The sequence below is a fragment of the Clinocottus analis genome, unplaced genomic scaffold (assembly GCF_023055335.1).
Source record: "Clinocottus analis isolate CAN_PGR_092001 unplaced genomic scaffold, fCliAna1.0.p SCAF_13, whole genome shotgun sequence".
NCBI lineage: Eukaryota > Metazoa > Chordata > Actinopteri > Perciformes > Cottidae > Clinocottus > Clinocottus analis.
In genome coordinates, this window is record NW_027175854.1 from 16,522,706 (window position 1) to 16,547,860 (window position 25,155).

The following is a 25,155-nucleotide window of genomic DNA, read 5'->3' on the forward strand; positions in this document are numbered from 1 at the left end:
AAAGAGACTGGTTGTGTATTTTTATTGCTAAAACTAGTCTTCTTCTTTCTGCATTTATGGATATAAAGTAATGTTGCAGATGTTTTATATTTAGAGGATGTAACTGGTTCCTTTGCTCAGACTCAACATTTTGAAATGGTTTGTTGCCAAATATCAAAGCGAGAGTCCCCTGGTTTTTCAATTATTTGAACATGAACATTTTAGTTCTATAAACACTTTCCTGATATCTACGCAATACTTGTGCTTTCTCTGGATACTCAAGGTGCTTTACGTAGGACAAAGAGGAGCAAACTACCAACGAACAGAACATTATTGCTACAAAACAGCTGGAGAAGCTGCAACGGATATTTTGTGAATACTTTGAAGTATCCTGTATTTGACCGCATGGCGGTGGTGTAGCACTGCATGAGAAGTCACCGCAGTTATGAAGCAGTGGCTTAATTTTCTTTAACACATCTGCGTAACTGTTAGATTTTAGGAAGCGTTGTCCCCCCAATGGTAGTTGTCGACGTGTAAAGACAAAAGAATGAAAGAGCTGAATGAAGTTGTATACATTTTATTATCTCGCACATAATTCAACTATTATGAAGTTGTATACATTTTATTATCTCGCACATAATTCAACTATTTAATTAGCACTTGATTTTATTAACGCAGCAGGCTCAAGCTAAACTATTTGCTTTCCAATATTCCAGACAATATAATACACGGTCCCTTGTTCGGCGTCACAACCTGATCTTCTTGATGAACTTCGCATAACACATATAGGAGGTTGCTGCACACAGGCCGTACCTTCAGAGACAAGATGACGCAATAAATTAATTCAGTAAATGTTCAGAGTACCAGGACATTTGTGTCAGCATGCGGGCGGCGTCTCATCCACCTACCACGTCACGATGTACTGCATGTGTTCGTTCCTCAGGGTGACGCGGGTTTGTCCACCAATTGGTCCGCCAGGAATTGTGCTCCCTGTGTGAAACAAGACGCCACCACGGCCGTTATCTTTGTTCATACAAGTGGGTTTAACCGTCTTTTCTGCACACCTCTAGAATATCCGCCTGTATAAGCAAGTCAAAGACCTCGGTGGACTTTGGAGCTCACAAGAACTTACGATAGTCTGCATCAATGAAGACGGGCTGGGCTCCTGTGACGCCGCTCATGGCCTCCAGGTCTCGGTAATGCCAGCGGTTCTTCTCCGCGTCGTTGTTCGGTACGAAGGGTTTGCGTTTCTCCGTCAGCCGAACGACCCCAACGACCTCCACCTCGCCTTCCACCTGAACAGAAGCGGTGTCACATTTTGTTGGGTGGGGAAATCAAAACTCTAGTTCGACGGGGATGATTTGGTGCCACCGTTTCCTTTAATATTAAATGTGATACGGGTGTGCGGTTTATAGCTGAAGCAAAATATAAATCTAATATCATCAGAGGACAATCAGTGACAATCAAATGTTTGTGTTAAGGTTTTAATGTCTATTCACAGGTCTTAGAGTACTTTTATATTCAATGTTGCAACAACAAAAAATCAAGTTGCATTGTGGGTAATGTGGGCACCAGGTTGAATGCAACTCTCTAGTTCTGTTGCATCGATGTTGATCCTTTCTTCTTTGGACGTTTCATCGTGTGCAACAGGAGTGTTAGTCGCCTTAATAAAGAGGCGGCGACGCGTGACATCATCAGAGAAACTAACCTGTCCCTTCATCCTGGTCTCTGGTCTGATCTTCTGCCTCGGGACGTATCCTCTGTTCACCAGGATTGTGATGCTGCGGGTAAAAGAAGCAACGATCAGTGGGTGTGTAGCGTGAGTAAGAGAGGACTGTGAGCAGATCTTTTTTCTTTTTGTACTGTGGTCCTACCCGAGGTCGGTGCAGTGGAACGGAGTGATGACGTTAGCGCCGGTCTCTCCACTTGAAGACAGCCGGCCCGCCTCTCTGGCCTCTTTCTCCGGGTCGACCGGTGAGCGCGGCAGGATGTAGAGCTCCTGCGAGTGGTCGTACTGACCGCGCACTCGCACCCGCCGGTACTCGAGGCTTTCCAGCTCATGAGGACTAAGATCCGGGGAGAAAAGGGGCAAGCAGATCTGCACGTTATTGACAAAGATACTGATTTTGCATAGGGGAGCGAGGACAAATTGTTTATCAAGGAAAGATAATCTGTGTACAGCTTTACAACTGGAGAGCATTGCGTGTTTTGAATGAATGCTTTGCACAAAGACTATAAAATCGAGACGAAGTCACCAGCCGTATATGAAAGCACATATAACAAAGCAGAAATATTTTTGCAACTTGCAGGAGGTATGAAAGCAGAAAAAAGGTTACTTTATGCAACATAAAAATGATTTTTGACCATTGTATTTATTATATAGTACATTCTAAGTGTGTTTCACACCGCCCTTTTTAATTAATAAAACATGTCAATCATGCAAACAACTTGTATGTTTTTATCCTTCATAATATACGTTAATTGTAAAGAGAATTTGTCGCAGTAAGCAGACAATGAAGAAGATTTTTTTTATGAATTTTAGATTTTATATTCAGTAAACTGGATTTCTTAGAAAGCTACTTGCATATTTATATGTCTAAAATCACAGACTTCTGAAGCAGGAGCAGGAAATAACCCATCTTTGTGTGACCTGCTGAATCCTAAATGTGAGAATAATAAGAATAAGAAGTACTTACTCCAGAGGAAGAGGGATGGGTTCAGCAGTGGTGAGTCTGCTCAGCTCATTGATCAGCTGCAATTTCCACTGACGCCGTTTCACCTTCACATAGACAAAATGCACCATGAGCCCATCCAACAAGAACAAACAGGCAGCGGCATCTTATTTCGATAAATAAAACAAAGCATCTAGGCTGTACCTGCCAGGTCCCGAGGCCAAAGGTGGCGACCGGGATGAGCAGCAGGAACCATTTGAAGACAGAGTCTTCGGCTTTTTCCGCTGTGGCTGCTGTGGAGCTCGACTGTCGCCCGAAGGTAACCAGCTTACCTGGAAATGCACAACAACAAAAAACACGAGACAGGAGGTGAAGACAGCACTCCGGACGCGTGGAAACAAGAAGGAAAGGCTCCATCTCTGCTCTCGAACACGAGAAGGGAAGTGACATGTGAGAGTTACATTATAGAGTCTGAAACAGTGTTACATGTACACAACATACTGTGTATACAGGCTATTGCTGCTATTTATTCACTAATATAAAGACAATTTGACCTTGGCAATATTATCATATTGTGTAATGATATCCACAGTGTTATTAATTGATATGGACTACCTTTGTTTATTTATTTCAAATACAGCTGTGTTATGTGCATGTTTTAGTCCAAAGTGGAAACATTGACTTTATTACCAGTTACTTTAACATTGTGTTTATTAACAGTTACCTTCAGCTCGTTTGGGGAGCGGCAGTCTGGGCAGGACGAAAGTCCTCTGGATGAAAATGACATGCGACTGCAATGACAGAAAATCCGCTCAGGGATCTGCAAACACTGAAAAGTGACATTATCTCTCACACACACAGACACACACACACACATATACGACTCGGTGAAAACGCGGATATGAAACACGTCACTTACCTGTAGTTTCAGCGTCTTCAGCATCCTGGTGGAATAAGCCAGCACTAATTTAAACGAAGACATGTTCAGTCAAAACACGAAAAGCTGTGTGTGAACCGACCGACCACAGAACAGCTACATAACTGTATCAGAAGGGGGACCTATTTGGGTGTTACTACTTCCGGTTTGCGGACGCATCGCCCCCGGACGTTCCCCACGTGTGCCTCACATGAGTGTGTTGATGTTTTTCAACCAGTTAGCTATTGTCTGGAGTGGCTGTTTTATCTGTTTGTTTGTTTTTTTAAAGAAAAGGAAGCTCTTTTGCCAACATGGATCTCGCCTCCAGGGATTCCTACATCCAGAAGTTCGCCAGTAAAGTGTTTTCTCAACGAGACCAGGAGCCAAAGAAGAGACCGTTTGGTAATGTCGGCTAGCTTTTAAAAAAAAATGTTATAGCTCATTTACACCCTGGACTGCTAGCAGGTCCTGTGTAGTAGCTGTGTCTGTGTTTACTGGCTGTTGAAGAGTAATAAAAGGCAAAATGGTTCATCAAACGTGGTTATTTCCGCCGCTGACCAAAGGAGGCGCCACAATGTAGCGAGTGAAGTCGAGACAAATTTCGGAAATGTGTAAATTCGATGCACAAAAACTTTTTGGTCTGGTAAATTTAAATATCGTTACGCTATTTTATTTATTTTTAACCAATAAAACCGTTCATTGATAAATGCTGTGCTTCCCAACCTTGTTTGAAGTGGTTGAGTATGTATACAAAATTATGTTTTTGACGAAAAGGTTGACAATTAATTTACAATAATGGGACACAAAAAACACGCTGATTTATTGATAATCAAAATAATCTTTACATTATGCCTTATTAAGGGGGGAATATCACCAGTTTGATCATTTCTAATTGACTCAAACTCCTCTAATAGCCGTAATAATTGAGTTTGTGTGACGTGTTGTCCTATCAGTTAACATCACATCTATGCTGCCCTTCGGCTTTTATCTCTTGGAAAATGACTAAATAAGATGACTGAGCTTTCCCCCCAGTTATACATATTTTTCCCTGTGCCTCACGATGTTTACGCTCCTTGGGGCGAATATTGATATTTAAACATTCATAATGTATGTGATCATTAACGCCTGTGTTTATCTGTGTGTAGCATATTCCAAGGTTAAGAGTGACGCTGGTCCTCCGCAGAAGAAGAAAAAGTGTAAGAAGAAACATTTCAAAGAAAAGGCCACTGATGAGAAGCGACCTGCTCCTAAATCCCAACAGAAGCCTTCCCCCTGTCCCGCGGCACAGAAAGGCCCGGCCCCAGCCAAACTGAATGGGTCCAAAGCTCAGAGCATGAATGCACCTCTAGGTACACTATGTGTATCCATGATGCTGTCTCCTTCCCATTGTTATCAAAAAAAATCTATCCTACCGTCACTTATTCCTCTTTCTTTTTTCTTTTTGTAGAGTCCAGCTTCTCTACAGTGGATGTACTACGCAAGAGACTTCATGAAAAGATCGAGCAGTCCAGAGGGCAGGTATGCAGTACTCAAAGAAGGTTTAAATATGGCATTTTAGGGACGCAAACCAGTCACTATTTACTTAAAATGCTAAACATAATGTTGACTTTTTACTAGAATAACTTGTTAGGTGGCTAATTGTCAGTCTATAACTGGATCAACAACATTTATGTTTTGCTTTAAAATTGAATGGCTATTGGCCAGGATTATTTATTTAATAGTTATTTGCATCATTTTGGACCATTATTATTGGGAAAGCACCAATACCACTTACAAGTACTCACATTTGTGTACTTGCTGATACCAAGTACTATGAGCCCTCAATACCATTACAGTTAACCGTGAATATGAAAACATGTTTTATTTTCACCAGATGTTCCTCACTTTATGACGGTATCAAATTAAATGGACGTGTTGCTGACATTCAGCTTTGTGTTTTCCCGGAACAAGAAGAGCATAGTTTGCATGTGTTCATCGTGGGCTTGATTTCCATTTCAGTTAAACAATAGCCCAACAGAAAAAAGAAAGAAAGAAAAAGAGGGATGCTATAGTACCATCAGCATCCTACTTCCTGTGCCGATTTCTCCTCATGGAGAGCGTTATGTGCTCATCTGACCAGAGTCTATAACAAAGTATATGCAGGTTGTGGAACTGTGAAACGTATTTGCGAACTGCGTCGTAGTTCAACTGAAAGTTAGGTGTCTGCTAGACTAACACATCAACTCATCTGTTATCAGGGAGCCCCAAAGGACGCGGCATCGGAGGCAGTCCTGGCAAAGCGAGCAAAAAGAAAGATAGAACGGGAGCGCAAGAAGAGGAAGAGAAAAGAGTTTCGGCTGAAGAAAATTGCCGAAGAAAGTGCCGAAGAACCGCGGCCGGAGATAAAACAGGAAGCGCCGCGTGCCCCGGCCGCGAGCAAAAGAAACGAAACGGCCATCTTGTTCAACACGGTGGAGACGGTGGAAGAGGGGTACATGGATAAAATCCAGAAAAAGAAGAACAAGAAGCTGAGCATGAAGGGCCAGCTGACGCCGCTGACGGGGAGGAACTACAAGCAGCTGCTGGAACGCGTCGAGGCCCGCAAGGAGAAGCTGGAGAAGCTGAGGGAGACGGACGAGGGGAAGGCCCGCGAGCTGGAGGAGAAGATGAAGTGGACCAACGTGCTCTACAAGGCCGAGGGCCTCAAGATCAAAGACGACGAGGCCATGCTGCGCTCCTCGTTGAAGAGGAAGGAGAAGACGCACGCTGCGAAGCAGAGGCAGTGGGCCGAGCGCAGCGAGAACGTCGTGGGGAAGATGCAGCGGCGCCAGGACAAGAGACGCAAGAACATCCAGAAACACAAGAAAGTCAAGACGGAGAAGAAGAAGGACCAGGCGAGGAAGAGGGGCCGAGTGCTGCCCGAGGATCTGAAAAAAGTAATATTGTAGAGGGGACTGCGTGTTGCGTTTTTACGGCAAAAATAAATAAATCATAGGCCATATTTTAATGTTTTTTTTTTCCTCCTACGGTGGTGTGATGTATTTAAATATGAAAGCGCTGCTGCACGTCAAGGAGGATGTGTAATGTCAATAAAATCCTTATGATAAACATGAATGACGAACTTGTTTGTTTGATCAAATATCGTGTCGTTTAAGGGATTAGCTCGACGTTATGGGCGACGCGCTCATTTGCTTCAAGTTAAATGAGATTAACTGTACCACTCGTATCTCCAGAATCAGACTTTAAGGCCAGCTAAGTCTGTGAGGGATAAGTTGTGTCAAATCGTTTGAGTCTCTGGGCGACATTTTGAGCCCTTTTTTAAAGTCTGCATCTAATGCCAAGTCCGCATTAGATGATTTACCCTTTTTAAATCAGATTCAGGTCGCTTCAATGTAAGGAACCTTTTCACAAATTCACTGAGAATAGGTCCACCGTCAAAGAAAATGGTATGCTATTTATAATGCAATAAAATATGCTGAATTATGTCCATAATTACATAGCACAATAAACAAACCCTTAAATGTAAAATGTGCCTTTTAAAAATGTCAGTATATTTGGCTCAATATCTCTCGGGATGATTGAGAAATATATAATATTTTTACAGTTTGAAGTATTTAAAAAACAAACAGGCTTCTGTGTGAGACAATGCATTTAATGGAAGCTTTTATATCATAATTTCCTGAATAACAATTATTTTTTACACACACAAATCATCAATTTGGCAATTTGTTCGAGTAACTTTCCGACACCAACATTATGAGGATGGCACATTTAAATAGACACCATTAACCTGCTGAGGGGACTCATTAAGACTAAGTATGACGCAGGAACTTCCTGTCGAGCCGAGTGCATCTAGTGCTACCTTCTAAAACATCACAACAGTTAAACAGTCGAGTCACTGCATAAAACTTGCACGTGAGTGTGTGTGCGTGGAGAAAACGGCACATGGATGGAAAAGGTTTACACAAATACAACACGTACAGCTGGAAAGTCTTAACAGTTTTAACGGCAACCAAACACGGTTCATCTAAAAGGTAAAAAGGTAAAGTAACTTCACGGGTGTGCAGTTGACTTCAGGTTGTGTTTTATCTAAAGCCGTTTCTATTCTCTTCCCTGTCAATCACGGCGGTCCAGGGCAGGTCGTTATGAGGCGACGTCGGAGAGGTTCTCCCCGTCTTCCTCTGCGCCCCCGTGTTAAACGCGCCCCGTCAGTTCCAGCTGGCTAAAGGACGCCACGAGGTTGTAGTGGGCCCTCTCGTCATCCGTCAGCTCCATGTTTCCGGGCCTGACCACCACCACCACGTTCACGCCGGCTTCTTCGGCCGCCTTGGCCTCTGCAACGACAAAACATACGAGTGAATTTGTGGATCCTTCGTTCAGCGCGACGCCACGAGAGGAAAACTATGTTCGGATGTAACGCGAAGTGAGCAGTTGATGTTCAAATGGTAATCGTGTGGGTGAAGTAATCCAGTGGTTTCAGGTGTTTTTATTTGAGTGTTTCTATCGTTTTCTCCTCCAGATCCTCCCTTTCAGTTCTGAAGAGCAACGCTGAATGTACACAGACGTCCACAGTTGCTCCGTTAACCAGACGAGCAGTTTGTGAGGCGGTACTTCGAGTTCATCATCTTACACTCGCTAATTAACAATGTACACAAAGTACAGCAGAGGCTCATAGGAATATAATTATATTCTTAAATCTTAATAGCAAATAAAAACCTCATTTTAGTAAAGATTTGTTTGTCACAAAGCATCTAATCTTATATAAAAAAAGGAAACATTCCCATATAAATTATTCATTAAAAAGATTATTTACTTTTTTCCCCAGACGGTCGTAACCCGACTTACCTCGAGTGACGTCAGTCAAGAAAGTGATTTCCTCGGGTGGACAGCCGATCCTCTCAGCAATCCTCTCATAGCTTTTGCCGTCCACTTTGGCTCCTATACTGGTGTCAAAGTGACCATCTAATAACTGAAAGGATTTAAAATCTCATCAGCCACGACATATACGTAACATTTACAGCATGATTTAACCGCTTACCAGTAAAAACAACAACCAGAATGTGTATTTTAAAGAAGAATGTTGAAGAAAAACATGTAAAAATAGAAAAGAAAAACACAATCGTGGAAAATATTCAGGTAATAAATCTAATGTCGGCCGCTGTACTTACATCTAACACATCTCCTTCGACGGAGTATCCAAACAGAAGTTTCTGTGCCTCCACGCTTCCAGACGAGTAAATGAACACTTTTAAGCCCTGACCTCTCCACCTTCTGATGGATGGAGTTACATCCTGGTAGACCCTGTTCGCAACAACACATGAATCAGAAGATAAGCATCATTTAATTACTTCATATTTTATGCCCTAAAAGCATCTCAGAAGGGAAAACTTTGCAATGAGTTTGAGCATGGTCAAATCTTAGTTCTGTCCTTTTTTTTTTAAGACAATCAAACATTAAATCATTTTAAATATTGTCTAAATGGGGCCCCGGTCGCTAAGTATTTATGCTAATTTATATTTTCAGAAACTGGCTTGTTCTATAAAATGTCTAAAAATTGCAGCAAAAGAAAACAAAATGGCCTCCAAACTTTCTAAAGCCCAAGACGACATTGTCAAATTACATGTCCTGTTCGGTTTAAGTCCAAAACCACAAGATTACCAGTTTACTGTCACATAAAATAAAGAAAAGAAGCAAATTCTCACATGCTAAAATAAGCTCATGTTTGGCATTTTTTGCAGTAAAATAAAAATAAAACAATAATCAGCCCTGATTGGCTAGGACATTACCATAATATGTTGCAATCCAACCAAATTATTATAGGCAGTTTTATTCCAGCCGGAGAACGGCTGACCCCGCCACCCCTCGTGAAAACTACTATACAGCAACTTCAATACCAAGTCTGCGTTACAGATAATCCCTCCCCTAGGCTTCAAACCACTAAAGTCATTATGTCTTCCAACTTTAATTAATAATGAAGACAGATGTTGTGAAAGAGTGCCGGTTGATGAGCAGGTGTGTACAGTATTCACGTTCTCTTCCTGGAAACCTTGTCAGAGCAGAATTTTGAAGTGAGGAAAATGATCAGTGTACTTACTCGCCTTTGATTCTCCCAGAAGCATACGCCGCTCTCCACATATGACCCTGGAGCTGTTTGAGAGCGGTCGACTTCCTGTCTGCGGCCATCTGCCACAGCACATTATCCACTACTTCCCTAATGGCCTTCTCCTCGTCCGTGTGGACCGTCTGGTCCACGGCGTGGACGGGGCACGACCGGTTCTGTCTCATGTCCTCTTCGATCTGCAAAGACAGTTAAATTGTATGTATGTAAAACTGCAGCCATGTTGCAGTAAGATACACAACCAGAGGCAAAGTATTCTCCTCCTTCACTCCCTAAGCTTTTGACCGTCAGCCGGAAGAAATTTGCTCTTGATTCAATCTTGAAATCTTGTCCATCTCTTTACCTGTTTCTTTAGCAGATGGACATCTTGTTTGCACTCATCTTCCTCCCAGTGATTAGATAAGTACTCCTCCAGATGCTCCCGGATGTATGGAAATAAGATATCCTGAAAAGCACAAAGTGGATTCATTAGGTGTCTCCTGAGAGAAAGAAAAAGAGAGAGAGAGAGAGAGAGAGAGAGAGAGAGAGAGAGAGAGAGAGAGAGAGAGAGAGAAATAAATAATTCAGATGCAAAATAAACTGGTTTGTATCCATAAAAATAAACTTTTCTCTTTCATATATTTATATTTAATTCACTTTGGTGTATAAAATTCTGACTGATTGTGTATTTTGCGATAAATAAATGTTATGCTGCGTTCAGGTCAAACGGGATTAAAGGACATCTTCTGGATGGATCCACTTACAGCTGTTAGCAAAGTAAAAATAAATACTGTCCAGTGACAATATGTCATATCCTTTAAATTATTTTGGATAATAAGTAATTATTATCCGTCATTTTTAACAGCTACTGGAAAATGTTTTTTTTTTAAAATTATGTTAATTTTCACACAAGAGTTTTTCGAAACCAATCTAAAAAATGTGCAGGGTTGTACTTTCATAAATGTATATTTGCCAAAGTAAAACCTCTCTTTAATGTTTTGAAGAAAGAAATATAGCTATATATTAAAAAGCTATGAATACTTTAAAACTGTACCAAAAATGTAATGTTTTTTTATTTCTATTTACTTATGTTGACCCCTAGCAATTTTTATATTACTTTATTGTTTATATATTTACCTATGCATGTGTTTAATATGCCGGTCAATTGTCTCATCCCGTTCTTAACCGTTGAAAATACTAATAAAAGAAAGTTATTTACAACTTGGAAACTTGCAATTCCGACAACTCCCATGTGACATGAACGCGGCATACGGTCTGTTTTTAATCGGGCAGTGACTGAATATTCTGACAATTACAGTGACATTTTAAACGAGCTTGTTATGCAATGTGAATATAAAAAGCGGAGATAATTCAGAAAAAGAGCAATAAAACAGATAACCTACCTTTACAAATGTTATTGGTGTGGTTGTGCCTTCGATATCCAGCAAGAGTGCACTGGTACCAGCAGGAATTGAAACAGTGGCCATTTTTTTCAGGAGTCTGCAGCTGGTTAGCTTATAATTAGCAGCACCACAGTGTGTTGAAGATCCTCGCTGGTTCTCGAACCCCTCGGGGACAGGTGAAGCGGAGCACAGGTAATCCGAGAAGCTAAAACACGTGCCACCTGGTCAGCAAGCTAGCTTCGCTTCGCCATCACACAGTCGCAGCTAACACGCACCACACACTGACTTGACTAAAAGAGAGCGGAGGGCACACATGTTCGACACTGTGAGGTTCGCGCCACTGGTCGGCGGGGGCGCTGATGAGCGAACGGCGCTGCCCCAAAACACGCGAAGAAGAAGAAGAAAAAAAACGAAAATAGGCTGCGATGAAAACAAAACGACGCTCACAGATCACCGATCAAATTGTGGCTTCTGAAACTAAATATTGTCTCATTTCACAAATTAATTATCTCTAACTTAACGCCATATATATATATTTATTATATATATATTTTATTAGCTTAGCTTCTAGCAAGCCAACTAGCTTCGTTTCTGCGGACGACGTAGCTTGAGTTTAGCTACGACATAAAAGCACCAAACAAACTACAATGTCGGACGATTATGAATTCAGCGAAGACCAGAGCATGATGCGAATGGACGAAGATGGGGAGGCAACCAGCGATGACCCGATGTCTGCGGCCGGGGACTGTGGCCCGATGGGGGGCGAGGCCGAGGGGTCGAAGATAGACGCCAGTAAGAACGAGGAGGACGAGGGGTACGGTGACGTCACACTTACAGTTTAAACTAAACCCCCACATGTAAACACGTGTAACCAGCCAGTGGTGGGAGCATTGAGAGGCTACAGATTAAAAGTGCTGATTTTCAGTGGTGGAATCTAACTAATTACATTCACGCCATTACTGTACTTAAGTGCAGCTTTGAGGTACTTGTACTTTACTTGAGTATTTTGCTTGTCATGCAAAGTCATACTTCTACTCCATTACACGTCAGTGGTAAATATTGGGCTTTTTACTTCACTACATTTGTCTGACAGCATTACTTTACAGGAGACAGACATTGTACCTTCAGATGTGTTGATTTTGAATGTGTATGATAAACTAAAGGATGAAGTGTTCCTTCATATGTTGATGTTGAATGTGATAAACTGAAGAATGACGTGTTCCTTTGTGTGTTGATGTTGAACGTTTCTGATAAACTTCATGTGTTTATAAACTCCTCCTACTTCTTCAGATAAATAAACTCTTTAAAAAGCCTCTTGGATCAGGTGGAAAAAACATCGCCACACTGCTGAAAACAGGCAGATATTTGAGAAAAACACTGACAAAAAAGTATTTTACATACTTTAAAATTTGTTTTTTGGTAAATACTACTTGCATACTTTTACTTCAGTGAGGTTTTGATACCTTTCCTTGTTGTGGAGTATCTTCAAAGTGTGCTATTAGTACTTCAACTTAAAGAAAGCATCTGAATACTTCTTCCACCGCTCGTTGTGAACACCAAACAAGTGTTGTTTTCTCAATCTGCATTCTGAGTTATGATTTCTTTGCACCTGCTTGTTTGTCAATAGGAAGATGTTTGTTGGAGGGCTCAGCTGGGACACAACTAAGAAGGACCTGAAAGATTACTTTTCCAAGTATGGAGAGGTTGTAGACTGCACCCTAAAGCTGGACCCCATGACTGGTCGTTCACGGGGCTTCGGCTTTGTGCTCTTCAAAGAACCTGAAAGTGTTGACAAGGTATAGTCCTGCTCCCAGACACAGTGGTCACGGTGTACTGTATACCATCTTTAAATCAGACTGAATATAACGCTGCATGCACAGTAGTGACGTGTCATTTATAATAAAGCTGTCCAATAGAGTAAAACATTGTTTGCTGTGGCTGTCCTCTTAAATCATTTGCCCTCTGAACTTGCATTGAATAAATCAATTGATCAAAATAACTAGCAGATTATTTGATGATGAACATAGTTGAAGCCCTATAATAAAAAGAAACAAAACGGCCGCCACCCAGTCTGATTATTAGGTAAATAACAAATATCAACACTAAAGATTATTATTATTAGTAGTATTCCATATGACCCCTTTTTGGTATTTCGTTACGCAGGTTGTCACACATAAGGAACATAAACTCAATGGAAAGGTCATTGACCCCAAAAAAGCAAAGGCCATGAAGAGCAAGGAGCCCGTGAAGAAAATCTTTGTTGGTGGTCTCTCTCCAGACACGCCTGAGGAGAAAGTCAGAGAGTACTTTAGTGCCTTCGGAGAGGTATATTTCTTTCTAACATTCCCAGATTTAGCTTAAAATCCTTCTTTTTTTTTATCCACTAACTTCCCCGTGAAACTTAATTAAACACTTCTCATGTTTTTGTCTTCATTCATTGACAATGTGAACAGTTGGAGTCAATTGAACTCCCCATGGAGAACAAAACAAACAAAAGAAGAGGCTTCTGCTTCATCACATTCAAAGAGGAGGAACCAGTTAAGGGGATCATGGAGAAAAAGTACCACAATATTGGACTTAGCAAGGTACACACCTTTCTTCTTCTGTCAAATAAAACATGGTTTCCTGATAAATTGTTGGGCCCATATAATGGCGGCTTCTATAACTGATAGCATGATCACTATGGAGCCCAAACCTGTCTGTGTTCCTGTAGTGTGAAATAAAAGTGGCAATGTCCAAGGAACAGTACCAGCAGCAGCAGTACTGGGGAGGAGGAAGAGGTGGATACTCCTCCGGGTCTCGAGGAAGAGGCGGTGGTGAGTGGAAGAAACGTTATTGCAAGAAAAATGCAAATAATGTACTTTTAAAGTCCCTGCGAAGTACAATAAAAGTCGGGTTACAAGCCGCTACTACCTACGGTGGGTGTCCCCGCTGCAGCAAGCTAGCGCTGCTGCTAGCTCCCTGCTGCTGCTGCTACTACTGCTACTGCCCGCGGCCGGGGCTGGTCCCGCTACCTTCGGTGGTTGTCGGGGAGCTAGCAGCAGCGCTAGCTGGCTACAGCGGGGAGCTAGCAGGGACACTCACCGAAGGTAGTAGCGGCTTGTAACCCGACCTTTACGGTAGTACAATGTGAAACTTTAGAACAAGAAAATGAATTGCAAAACTTAATTAATTAAATTGTAATAATAAGAATAATAATTACTTAATCCGTTTAACTGCAGGTCCCAATCAAAATTGGAACCAGGGTTACGGCAACTACTGGAACCAAGACTATGGCAACTATGGCAATTATGGCAATTATGGTTACGGTAATCAAGGATACGGAGGCTATGGCAGCTATGATTACCCCGGTTACAACAACTACTACGGATATGGTGACTACAACAGTGAGTAAAGCCAACTCGACGATTTCATTTGTTTTCTGTCGCTTTTGAAATGATTAATACACCTGTAATCAGACTTTGTGCCCCACGTTTAGATCAATCTGGCGGATACGGCAAGTCGCCGCGACGTGGCGGCCACAACAACAGTTACAAGCCGTATTAACGGAGGAGACTCGTCTTCAAGTAGGTATGTAAAGACAGAAATACACCTCTTACTTTTAAATTAAAGTAGTTATATTTACTTTGCTGTTTGGTAACATTATGTGTAATTTCCTCTTGTAAATTTCTTTTTCTCAGCACCGTCAAGTGCTTTACAGTAGTGGTAACATAGAGGCTACACACGCCGATTATTTTTAACAGCTGGCCTTCTGCTGCCTCTTTTGCACCTTCTTTTTTTTTTTTTTTTTTTTAAACTGTAACGTTAACAGGTAAAGTACTGCTACTACAAGTAAATGGATGCCAAAGTTAAGGATGTGCAAGGAAACAGAAAAGGAAGTATGTTGTCTCCTAACTCTGACATACCTTGTTTGTACCTGCCAGCGGAGCTTCCTTGCAGGCCATGAGCTGACTCCCAGATACTCTCAGGGCCCGCTCAATGCGGACCGGGTACGAGAAGCATACGCTCTCGAATGCTGCCATTTGGTATGGTCTTACAACATCCTGTATCCGCATTTCTAAACTAAACAATATGGGACACGTCCAGCTTTGTCATCTTTCTTTCCATTTTTTATTTCTTTGCAAGTGTTTGTAATGTAAAACTTAAAATATACACATGTAATTGTCATTTTTTACAGGCCCTTACGTCCCCCACAAGTAATGATTATACATATGAGAAAATAACTATTTGCTTTTCAAAGGATACGTACAGCATTCTCTGGACTTTCCAGTTCCTATTGTTAATATATGCATTCCTAATCTTATCTAAAATGCTTGTTTCTTTATTTAGCTCTTGTAGCCAGTAGTCCATGAGCTAAAACCTGGTTCGTATTTGGACGAGACCGTGTTTGGGGGGAGATAAAGTGCTTTACTTTGTCTACATGTATTGCTCTGTTTTGTGTTACTCACAGCGATGGAAAAGACTCCTCTTTTTGTTAATTTTCCTGTAACAAATTTCCCTCTTGTAACCTTTTGTAAAACAAGAAGTTTCCAGAAAATTTGCATGTAATGCTTTCTGTAATGTGTATCTTTTTCTTTTACCAATCGAAGGTTTCTTCCATTTAGTATTTTGACTTCAGGATTTCTAGCTTATGGACTAACTTTCTTTAATTTTTTTTACTGTAAAATGTTAAAATAATTGTTTTTTGTTTTTTTTACATTGGACATTATAAACACGGGGGATTCCTGTTTATTTTTTATTTGAACAGGTTTTTGTTCACCTAAAGCTGATCTGTTTTTGTTTGTTTTTCGTAGGTGTCAGAGTGATGACAGGCAGCAGGGGGCTGGTGGAGCGTTGGCCAGAGAGATGATGGTACCCAGCAAAGATCACTGAGCTGATTGTAAGAGAATAATGAAGAGCACTATGACCTACAGTACATTTCCTCGACATTTACCGGAGTATTTGTGTTGTATCTTTAAAAAAAAACTAAATGTGTTTTGCATTTATTTAGATTGCTGCAAAGATTTAGCAGTTTGCGTTCCTCATCCCTTCTTGTTTTTTGTATTTAATCTTCCCCAGATGCTATTTGTGAATTTGCTTCATTTTACTACACAACTGAAATGTTAGACCGGTTGGAACAGATCACACACACATATATATATTTAGTGCTAGCAAAGAATGCATACAAAAGCATTGTTACAATTTATCCTCTTTACCATCGTCATCAGTCATATAATACACATAATTACAGTCAGAACATACAGTGTGTGTGTGTCAGTATATACACATTCACACACAGGTAATTGGACAGAAATGCAAGAAAATAAAAATAAACATTTGGATTTGTGATCCTTTGTGAAATATCAATATGACGTCACATGTGAGTGGAGTGTTCAAGGAAGCCTTTCAGCCAACTTTCTAACAATTTCTCTTCTCATCATAATCTTCATTGCAGCCCAATCAATAAGCTTGCCGTTGTTACAAAATCATGCACCCTTTGAATTTACATGAATATTTTGCTCTTGAAATATCTGTTTGTTTGAGCTGAAATGATCAGAGACTCTTGCGAGTGCTTCTCGATGCTCAATAAAAGAGGTGAGCTGTATCCACCGTCTTCATGGCTTTCAGTCCTGAGCTGAGAGTTGTTGTTTTTTTGATGATCATATAACTTTTGTGGCGAAGAGAATGATGAGGATGATGATGATCAGCACAATCACGCCGATTATAATCATCATTTTAATGTTTTTCCACCAGTATTTCCTGGCGACTCGCGTGGACGTTCTTTGGAACGAGTCAGCCTGAAAAGAAACAAAGGAAATCAAATAAAACATCAGCAATGAAGGAAGTACAGGATCCTTTTGTACACATCAAAGTCTGTTGCTAGGTCTTGAGGAGTTCCCAAGCATAATGTTTAAAAAAACAAGTTGTTTAAAGCTTCTCGGTTCCCCAGAGGGAGTCTGAAGAATTTCGCTTTGAAAGTCAAAAAGAATCAAACATGCATCTTAAACGAGCTATTACTCTAGCACTGAGTTCGGCTCTCACATTTAGCTAATGGTCTTTAGCTTAATGTGCTCAGTAATTTATGAGATGAAAAAAAACAGTCCAATAAAATTGCATAATTTCTATGATAAGTTTAGTCAATCACAACACACCAGGTGACCCATAATGACAGTGACGGGTGAGAGGAAGCAGAATATGTATACTGTTCTGTGTCATTCATTAGGGATGATAGTCCTCAGAAACTGAATTGAGCAATCAGAAGTGGATCTTCAGTAACAAAAGTAAATAAAACTTGATTAAAATGAAACCATTTGGGAAGTTTAGAGTGCCTTTTAGATGTATTTTGTATCCACAATGCAAAAAAAAGTGTGTTATATTCTAATCTGAAAAGTAACTACTCGCATTGCAAGTGAACTGTACAATATCTTCTTTTTCAAATCTAGCAGTAAAAAGTATCTTAAAAGTGTACTTTAGTGAATGAAATTAGGTACTGTTCTCTCACGTAAAACACATTTTCTAACAGCCTTGTTGTTTTAGTGAATCATATATAATAAATCCGCAGACGTAATAAATCTGCAGACGTCATCGTAGAGAGAGCTTGTCACGATTAGATACTTACAGACGCCTGCAGGTCATCGGTCTTTCCGATCAGATCATCGAGTCTGTCGCCCCTCTCCAGCACTTTGCTGATGTTGTCTTTCAGGATGACTTTGACCTCGTTCACCTGACCCTGCACCTGGTCCAGTTTAGCCGCCGAGCCGGAGGCCGGTGGCTGAGAGCGTGTGTCGGCCTGAGGAAAAGTTTCATGTTTAGTCAGAATCTCCACAAAGTTTGCGACGAGCAAACCACACTGGATGTCAACAGAGCAACACCTTTCAGGGCCACTGTTTTGTAAAATGACCAAACCTCACTTCCTGTAACTGAGTAAACAGGGAGAGAGCGCTATCAGGTGTTTTTACCTGAGGCCTGTGTGATTGTCACCTGAAAGCCTCAAGCACCGTGTTTACAAACCCGGCGAACACAAAGTGCAACGTGGACCGACCGATCGATGTAGAATGACTTTTGGATAATAGCGAGAAGAAAAAACATCTTTGAAAGATAAATACACAAACAATATTTCGCTTAAGTCAACTTCAGTGTTTTAAAAAGTACATCACATACCATCGCAGCGGTGTTTCTCAGAACTCATACAAAAGAAATACAAAGTTTCCCCAAAAGTTATCCAGCCATGCAAGTGCGATAATAAACGGACGCAGAGCTCTGGGCTCCTTGTGACTGCGTAAGTCACACAGTCAGAGCTGAACAAATGTCTGCTGAAGGTTGCACCTCTCCTCTGTTACACATTAACCGCCTCGCTCCAAGTCTCATTGGCTTCAACAGGAGCGCCAGTCGCCGTCGCCTCGAAGATCTCGTAGGATCAGCACTTTCACTTCCTGCTTCTCGTGAACTCTGCTACCACACACATCTAGGATTTTAGGCTTTAAAACAACAAAAAGAACACATTTCAGTTCTGTGTGTTTACGTACCATCAGCTGTCAGAGCAACAGGATGTGTTGAGTTGATATCCCTGGGCAAAGGGCCCTGTCTTCAGCACAGAGATATTTGCAAGGCAATAAATGGGTGATGTCCCTCTGTTGCTTCACTTCCTCATCCTGTGTTGTGCAGCTTGTTATTTCAGCAACCAGCGACAGTTTATGAATGCAAATGAACTGTGTTGAAGCGTGAGTTCAGCACTCAGTTCAGAAAAGATCACTACGTAACAGCGCCTCCACTCTTTAAACATGTTACTGGATTAGTTATGTAGGCAAAGCAAGTTTATTTGAATATAATTAGTATCTTTATTCGGTCACCACACACAATACAATAAGAATAAACATGGAATATATAGTATTACAGTAAAGTAATACAATAATGTATTATTATTTAATTATAATTATTGATTCATTAATTTAAAAGTACATTTGCCTCTGAGATGTAGTGGTGTAGAAGTATAAATTAGCATAAAATGAAAACACTTAAGTTTAAATACCTCAGATGTGTTCAGTACTTGAGTAAATGTACTTAGAAGTCAATAGATTATCTCATTCATTTATCTTAACTATACATACGAATAAAAGAAGGAATATCCCCGACTGGACAAATACAGTACATTACTAAATCCATATTCAAACAGATATAGAAATGTTTTGATAGTACTTTGTTATTACTGTGTACTTCCTTGATAAAGAGGATCTGGCCATAAGTCAAACAAACTGAACATTGGGAGTGTGCTGCACTTTGGTCAATGGTTGGCTAATAAAGACACAGTGAAGTTATCTGTTTGCTCAAAGGTCAATAGAAATATAAAATAAATAAATTCACTACCTTTAAGACCGATTCTAAAGACTGTAAAGTGTGTGAGTATGAAAGTGGAATATGCAACTTTGTTGTCTCTTATACAACTGTGAAATACAATATTACTCTCTGAAATAAGAAATAATACATATTTTAATGGTAAAAAGTTTGCACTTTTACTTAAGTAACAATTTGAATGCAACTGGTGTTTTAGTGTTTTTCTACACAATACTACTTTTAAGTCAGTAAAATAGCTGCGTTATTCTTACACCACTGACAAACTATATAATATGTTATCACATCTAAGGTGAATGAAGAATGAGGTGAGTTATTGTATATATATATATATATATATATATATATATATATATATATATATATATATATATATATATATATATATATATATATATATACTATTTTTTATAATTATTTTGTATTGTATTTTTAAATTTATTTTTTTAATGTTTTATATATACATATATATATATGTATTATATACCTACATATATAATATATATTAATAATAATTGAATTGAATAATATTTTGTTTACGTGGGGCATCATTTCCGCCATTTTGAGGCTGTCCGTGCTGATGCCTGAAGGACCTTCGCTTGTAAACATCCCCTTTAACTCTCTCAGCTGTTTAAAAAAAAACAACACTGCGAGGGCGATGAGTACTTAACGGAGTTTATTAACTAGCCTATTCATATTTTACTTTTATTACCGTCTACGACAACCGGAGAAATTGTTACATCAGTTATCGCTCATACTTGTCCGTTTACTCCGCCTGTTGTAAATCGGCTTTACTGCCGTTCTCAACGGGCACCGGTTCATTCTGTCACATTCGTGTTTTCTGCACCGACCCCAAAAACTCAAGATGAACCCGAGCGGAGCGCATCGGAGCGGGAAGACTTTCCTGTTCACGTCCGAGTCCGTCGGAGAAGGACACTCCGGTAATGCTTTCATGTTTTACTGTGTGTATAAATACTGTGCTGTGGCACGTGGTAGTACTGTTGCAGTCTGGACATGTCTAAGTACCATGTTGAGGTACTTTATACTTATATTCCATTACATCTCAGAGGCAAATACCATCTATTTTGCTTCACTACATTTATTTAACTGCTGTAGTAATAACAACTACAATATGATGATGTATTATTAAAGATTAAACTACCAAGCAGTATATGAAGTATTTGTAATAAACTCCACATTCAACAGCTGCAACAAATGATGAGCAACAATAATGTACAATGCATTTTATTCTGCATTATGAGTACTTTTACTTTTAGTGTATCATTACGCTTATACTTAAATAAATATTTCTACACAATAGTATTGCTACTTTTACTTGAGTATAAAGTTGTATTTGAGTACTGGCCCACTGGTAATGCATTGTATGTTATACATTTTAAGGTTGCATACTTCTTCATTTTGAATTCAGCACTTTTACTTCTCGTAATAATAATATTAAATAATAATGCATTGCAGTTGTATAGCGCTTTAGAAGGTACTCAAAGCACTTTACATGGTAAAAACAAATACTTCATTACCTTTTTAACTGTAGAAAGTTATTTTCTTTAGGATTTGTTAAACTACGGCGCCCCCAACACCACGAAAGATAAATCATTAAATGTGAATCATTAAATCACATTCAGCAAGTTCTGAAGAGTATTAACATTATGAGCAGTCACTTATTTATTTACATGTATGATTTGTGTTCACAGATAAAATGTGTGATCAGATCAGTGATGCTGTGCTCGATGCGTATCTGAGTCAAGACCCTGACTCCAAAGTGGCCTGTGGTGAGTACGAATGCAACAGTCACGAGGACATGTTTCTGATTCAGCAAAAGACACATTGTTATTAAAAGTGTGCACATACAGAGGGAAAGCCAATCTATCTGAAGGTCACTCACTGGTTACACTTTCACAATAAACCACAACCTTCGTATTGTTTCTGTAATATTGAGACGTTTGTGTCTATCTGCGGCTATAATCTTGCATGCACCAAACTGCGCAATATTTTTTAGGCGCTCATTTATATTACCTCTTTGATGTGGTTATTGATTGAGAGCTGGCTGCTCTATCACTACTCTTAAAGGAACGGTGTGCGGCATTTAGGGGGAAAGATTTTTTTTTTTAATAATGAGGTGACACATTAACAGCTTTAACTGTTTGCTCCGTAGATTTGAAGCCCAATAAAAGCTTCAACTAGCGGTTACCCTCGTGAGACGGAGCTGAGGCGTTTGTATAGATTACAATGAGAATGTATTTGTATCTATGAGACGTTCGAGTGAAAGACACATCCAACACACTCGCGACTGGAAAGCAACATGAGTGTTATAGAAATATCGTATACGTTGCCCTACGGGCCGCCACAAGCCTACAAAAAAGTACACAAGAATTCAATGTTTCAGAAAGTTATGTTCATTTAATGCACTCAAACAAAAGTATTTTTTTTAAAAGCCTAAGTCGGAGTCTTGTCGCGTAAAAACCGGATGTTTCATTACAGAATGCGTGGCGAAGACGGGCATGATCTTACTGGTTGGAGAAGTGACGTCTAAGGCCATCGTGGATCTCCAGGCAGTGGTCCGAGATACCGTCAAGAAGATCGGCTACGACGACTCTTCAAAAGGTGGGATGATTTATATTTAATAACTCATTTTCTCGGGGATTAAGGTGACTGAGTCCAAACTGTGACTTTTCAGGTTTCGACTATAAGACCTGCAATGTGCTGGTGGCGCTGGAGCCGCAGTGTGAGGAGATATCGGACTGTGTGTTTGAAGGTCGGGATCAGGAGGACATCGGGGCAGGAGACCAGGTTCAGTATTTCACCTTTAAACCTCAACTTCATCCAAACTACCATGTTTTCAGCTGCAGTACATTTCCATTACAATCACATTGTTGTGATTTTTTTTATTTTAATATAAATGTCTCAGAAGCTTAACGTACATTTCCTTCAACAACAATGTGTTCACAAGAGTCTACAGCCATGCTAGCAGCTATATAAGGCAGAACAATCTTAGTTATCATTTGCTAATAAGTACTAAACCCCAAAGCACAGCTGAGGGCGATGGGAACGTCTCCTGTTTTGAGCGATCTTTTGCTCTCCATTTGTGTCCTTTTCAGGGTTTGATGTTTGGCTACGCCACCGATGAAACCGAGGAGTGCATGCCCCTCACCATCCTTCTGGCTCACAAGCTCAACCTCAGGATCCGAGAGCTCTCGCTCAGCGGCGAGTGTCCTTGGATACGACCGGACTCCAAATCACAAGTGAGCCGTCTTCAAAGGCACCGACCATCGAACGGTTTGACTTCGATACGTCTTCGATGTCTGGGGCGGCGTAAAAAAATGAAAACACAGGAGAAAAGATTATTATGGTTTTGTACTACATTGCTGCTAATGTACAAAACTTTGCATCATAGTGTGACTTAATATAGGCGTCGTCTTCACCTGAATTCAATGCTGTAAATTTAATATATTTTTTAGAAATCTTTAATCTGTTTATTACCGTTCTACAGTTTATTTATATTACTTGATTATTTTGATCTCATTACTCGTGAGCAGTGCTGCTGTAATCCTGTAATTTCCCCACCGAGGGTCTAATAAAGTATTATCTTATCTTATCTTTCTGTTGCAACAGAGACCACACGGGCAGAAGGAGTTACAGGTGACCATCTGAAACTTAAAATAAGTCACAGAGTGGCTGAGCAGGGGAGACTTAACACGCAAAGCGGCTGGCTGTCAGTCATTCTCAGATCCAGTTGCTGTGTTTTCTTATGTTGATTTGCAGAAAAGGACAAACACGCTCTAAAGACTTTCACCACAGCGTACAAAGGCGAGCAAAAGCGTTAAAACAGCGATCTGCGAGAAACAGAAGACTCACTCTCTTACAACCCGTCTCCTTCCACTCACAGAACTAAACGACCGTTTCCTTTTCCCCGCAGGTCACAGTAGAATACAAGGACAACTCGGGAGCCATGGAGCCTCTGCGAGTTCACACCGTGGTCATCTCGGTGCAGCACATCCCGGACATCACCCTGGAGGAGATCAGACTCAATCTGATGGAGAAGGTGGTGAAGGTGATCATTCCCACCAGGTACTTGGACGACAAGACCATCTACCATCTACTGCCGAGTGGGAAATTCCTCAAGGGCGGCCCACAGGTGAGCGAGGGCGGAAGCACGGAGGGGAAATGTAATACAAATGCATCCGTGAATCTGTGTGTGTGCTAGCAGGAGTTGACGTTTTTTTTTTTATTGTGCTGCTAGAGCGACGCTGGACTCACGGGCCGTAAAATCATCGTAGACACATACGGAGGATGGGGGGGTCACGGAGGAGGGGCTTTCTCCGGAAAAGACTACTCCAAAGTGGATCGGTCCGGAGCTTACGCGGCACGCTGGGTCGCCAAGTCTTTGGTCAAAGCCGGACTGTGCAGGAGAGTCCTCGTTCAGGTGAGGAGTGATGAAGCCTCAGGGTCGCTGTTCGCCGCAAACTAAGCTGGACACAAATTATTTGAATTACAAAAACTGATTCATGAATTCCACCTCCTTTGGGAAAGTGAAAGCTTTGATTTAATAAATACAACGACACATTTATGTTCTGGATCAGACCTCTAAAGTGTTATTGTCCTGCTGCTCTGTGTGTTAATGTCCCAAACTGTACATTGTAGTAATGTACAAGTGCCACAAGATGGCGCGCCGCATCTGAAGCGCTGCTTGTTGAATCGTTTTCCTGCAAACGTTTCACAATAAAAGCCTTGATTCCTTCCATCGAAACTAGAGACGAGCATTTTGAATAACTATATAGAGATAAACAGTCTTGTCTCTGATGGTCATAACAGTTATTCCTTTTTGATGAGACATTATTCACAGGTTATTAATCTCAAACTGTGTGTAAGATGAAGTCAGACGATCTTCTGATAGCTCATCGATATCAACTGAATGGTATTCTTGTTTTAGATCTCTTACGCCATCGGTGTGAGCCAGCCGCTCTCCATCTCCGTGTTTCACTACGGCTCATCGAACAGGGACGAAGACGAGCTGCTGCAAATCGTGCAGAAGAACTTCGACCTGAGGCCCGGGGTCATCGTGAAGTACGCGTTTCACTTCTCACGACTGGAAAGAAATTGTTTTTTGTGTTTTTTTTCTTCTTGTTTTTCTTAAATAAAGGTGCATTCGGTTGACTTTTGTTCTTCTCTTTGATAGAGAGCTGGGTTTGAAGAAGCCGATCTACCAGGCCACCGCCTGCTACGGTCACTTTGGCAGAGAGGAGTTCCCCTGGGAAAAACCAAAGTCTCTGGTGTTTTGAGTTTTTTTTGGGCGGGTCAATCACATCGTCCTACTAATCGAATAATCCAGGCAATCTATTTCTCCAAATACTGTGAGCTGAAAACATGAATGTCTTCTACTCCCTGACCTTAAACTGTTTATGTTGAAGACTTTAGATTTTAACAAAGTCAAGATTTATGTTCTTTTTCTGTATTGTAAAAAAAAAAAAAGATGATAATGATGATGCAATGAATGTGATTTTCCTTCTTTTGAATATCGTAGATGAACTGTTGGGTACTGTCAATTTCTTTTTTTTTTAATCCTGTATTTGGTGATTAAAATGCTGCATAATCCAGCTCTTTTACTTCACTGAATTAGCAGCTAGAAAATGAGCAATGATACTTACTTTAATTCTTTTTGTTTATGTTTTATTTTACTTTGTTCAATTTCAATGGACTGATTTGAGTTGTAGTACTTCCACCAATACTTTTTTATTCTTTTATAAACCTGTAATCACTTGAACC

General features: G+C 40.4%; 6 protein-coding genes across 14 annotated transcripts; 3 read left to right on the forward strand and 3 right to left on the reverse strand.

The window, feature by feature from the left end:
• Positions 1–568: 568 nt before the first annotated feature.
• On the reverse strand, positions 569–3,699 carry surf1 (SURF1 cytochrome c oxidase assembly factor). Its single transcript, XM_068574472.1, has 9 exons — positions 3,571–3,699; positions 3,376–3,442; positions 2,856–2,983; positions 2,676–2,758; positions 1,854–2,045; positions 1,688–1,760; positions 1,112–1,274; positions 888–969; positions 569–792 (listed from the first exon to the last, which is right to left on the reverse strand). The coding sequence occupies exons 1-9, from the start codon at positions 3,631–3,633 to the stop codon at positions 726–728; spliced, it is 918 nt and encodes a 305-aa protein (XP_068430573.1). The 5' UTR covers positions 3,634–3,699; the 3' UTR covers positions 569–725.
• Positions 3,700–3,767: 68 nt separating this feature from the next.
• surf6 (surfeit 6) lies at positions 3,768–6,660 on the forward strand. Its single transcript, XM_068573448.1, has 4 exons — positions 3,768–3,969; positions 4,713–4,916; positions 5,015–5,085; positions 5,805–6,660. Exons 1-4 carry the CDS (start codon positions 3,879–3,881, stop codon positions 6,492–6,494), a joined length of 1,056 nt encoding a protein of 351 aa, XP_068429549.1. The 5' UTR covers positions 3,768–3,878; the 3' UTR covers positions 6,495–6,660.
• A 529-nt stretch (positions 6,661–7,189) lies between these two features.
• enoph1 (enolase-phosphatase 1) lies at positions 7,190–11,527 on the reverse strand. The gene is made up of 6 exons (XM_068573452.1): positions 11,047–11,527; positions 10,008–10,109; positions 9,641–9,843; positions 8,715–8,847; positions 8,392–8,515; positions 7,190–7,880 (listed from the first exon to the last, which is right to left on the reverse strand). The coding sequence occupies exons 1-6, from the start codon at positions 11,128–11,130 to the stop codon at positions 7,741–7,743; spliced, it is 786 nt and encodes a 261-aa protein (XP_068429553.1). The 5' UTR covers positions 11,131–11,527; the 3' UTR covers positions 7,190–7,740.
• Positions 11,425–16,866, forward strand: hnrnpd (heterogeneous nuclear ribonucleoprotein D). 8 transcript variants are annotated; one of them, XR_011077344.1, is made up of 10 exons: positions 11,427–11,860; positions 12,674–12,842; positions 13,210–13,371; positions 13,500–13,631; positions 13,760–13,862; positions 14,268–14,432; positions 14,525–14,616; positions 14,970–15,071; positions 15,840–15,925; positions 16,780–16,866. XR_011077344.1 is itself a non-coding variant. In XM_068573450.1 (8 exons), exons 1-7 carry the CDS (start codon positions 11,694–11,696, stop codon positions 14,590–14,592), a joined length of 966 nt encoding a protein of 321 aa, XP_068429551.1. In that variant the 5' UTR covers positions 11,427–11,693; the 3' UTR covers positions 14,593–14,616; positions 15,840–16,866. The 8 variants fall into 8 exon arrangements, 2 of the variants coding, with proteins under 2 accessions (XP_068429551.1, XP_068429552.1); XR_011077347.1 differs by having other exon boundaries at positions 11,425–11,860; positions 14,505–14,616; positions 15,840–16,866; XR_011077343.1 differs by lacking the exon at positions 14,970–15,071.
• si:ch73-234b20.5 (uncharacterized protein LOC449923 homolog) lies at positions 15,272–18,672 on the reverse strand. Of its 2 annotated transcripts, none has more exons than XM_068573454.1 (3): positions 18,552–18,672; positions 17,645–17,815; positions 15,272–16,823 (listed from the first exon to the last, which is right to left on the reverse strand). In XM_068573454.1, exons 1-3 carry the CDS (start codon positions 18,552–18,554, stop codon positions 16,686–16,688), a joined length of 312 nt encoding a protein of 103 aa, XP_068429555.1. In that variant the 5' UTR covers positions 18,555–18,672; the 3' UTR covers positions 15,272–16,685. The 2 variants fall into 2 exon arrangements, with proteins under 2 accessions (XP_068429555.1, XP_068429554.1); XM_068573453.1 differs by lacking the exon at positions 18,552–18,672 and adding an exon at positions 18,187–18,339.
• Positions 18,673–20,010: 1,338 nt separating this feature from the next.
• mat2al (methionine adenosyltransferase II, alpha-like) lies at positions 20,011–25,142 on the forward strand. Its single transcript, XM_068574013.1, has 9 exons — positions 20,011–20,315; positions 21,087–21,164; positions 21,874–21,996; positions 22,070–22,182; positions 22,491–22,634; positions 23,309–23,527; positions 23,633–23,815; positions 24,323–24,456; positions 24,569–25,142. Exons 1-9 carry the CDS (start codon positions 20,240–20,242, stop codon positions 24,669–24,671), a joined length of 1,173 nt encoding a protein of 390 aa, XP_068430114.1. The 5' UTR covers positions 20,011–20,239; the 3' UTR covers positions 24,672–25,142.
• Positions 25,143–25,155: the final 13 nt, after the last annotated feature.

What these genes read in the sequence shown, in the direction of transcription:
- surf1 (XM_068574472.1), bottom strand. Translation starts at nt 3,633, where the DNA reads ATGTCTTCGTTTAAATTAGTGCTGGCTTATTCCACCAGGATGCTGAAG. An exon ending in TGAAGACGCTGAAACTACAG is followed by an intron (nt 3,443 to 3,570) that starts GTAAGTGACGTG and finishes CTGTCATTGCAG; the next exon opens with TCGCATGTCATTTTCATCCA. An exon ending in CCCATCCCTCTTCCTCTGGA is followed by an intron (nt 2,046 to 2,675) that starts GTAAGTACTTCT and finishes CCCGGATCTTAG; the next exon opens with TCCTCATGAGCTGGAAAGCC.
- enoph1 (XM_068573452.1), bottom strand. Translation starts at nt 11,130, where the DNA reads ATGGCCACTGTTTCAATTCCTGCTGGTACCAGTGCACTCTTGCTGGAT. An exon ending in TCTGGGAGAATCAAAGGCGA is followed by an intron (nt 8,848 to 9,640) that starts GTAAGTACACTG and finishes TGTTGCGAACAG; the next exon opens with GGTCTACCAGGATGTAACTC. An exon ending in CTTGACTGACGTCACTCGAG is followed by an intron (nt 7,881 to 8,391) that starts GTAAGTCGGGTT and finishes TTGTCGTTGCAG; the next exon opens with AGGCCAAGGCGGCCGAAGAA.
- mat2al (XM_068574013.1), top strand. Translation starts at nt 20,240, where the DNA reads ATGAACCCGAGCGGAGCGCATCGGAGCGGGAAGACTTTCCTGTTCACG. An exon ending in CTACGACGACTCTTCAAAAG is followed by an intron (nt 21,997 to 22,069) that starts GTGGGATGATTT and finishes GTGACTTTTCAG; the next exon opens with GTTTCGACTATAAGACCTGC. An exon ending in GCAGGAGAGTCCTCGTTCAG is followed by an intron (nt 23,816 to 24,322) that starts GTGAGGAGTGAT and finishes TTCTTGTTTTAG; the next exon opens with ATCTCTTACGCCATCGGTGT.
- surf6 (XM_068573448.1), top strand. Translation starts at nt 3,879, where the DNA reads ATGGATCTCGCCTCCAGGGATTCCTACATCCAGAAGTTCGCCAGTAAA. An exon ending in GAGCATGAATGCACCTCTAG is followed by an intron (nt 4,917 to 5,014) that starts GTACACTATGTG and finishes TTCTTTTTGTAG; the next exon opens with AGTCCAGCTTCTCTACAGTG. An exon ending in TCGAGCAGTCCAGAGGGCAG is followed by an intron (nt 5,086 to 5,804) that starts GTATGCAGTACT and finishes ATCTGTTATCAG; the next exon opens with GGAGCCCCAAAGGACGCGGC.
- si:ch73-234b20.5 (XM_068573454.1), bottom strand. An exon ending in CCGATGACCTGCAGGCGTCT is followed by an intron (nt 16,824 to 17,644) that starts GTAAGTATCTAA and finishes GTTTCTTTTCAG; the next exon opens with GCTGACTCGTTCCAAAGAAC.
- hnrnpd (XM_068573450.1), top strand. Translation starts at nt 11,694, where the DNA reads ATGTCGGACGATTATGAATTCAGCGAAGACCAGAGCATGATGCGAATG. An exon ending in ACAATATTGGACTTAGCAAG is followed by an intron (nt 13,632 to 13,759) that starts GTACACACCTTT and finishes GTGTTCCTGTAG; the next exon opens with TGTGAAATAAAAGTGGCAAT. An exon ending in GTCTCGAGGAAGAGGCGGTG is followed by an intron (nt 13,863 to 14,267) that starts GTGAGTGGAAGA and finishes GTTTAACTGCAG; the next exon opens with GTCCCAATCAAAATTGGAAC.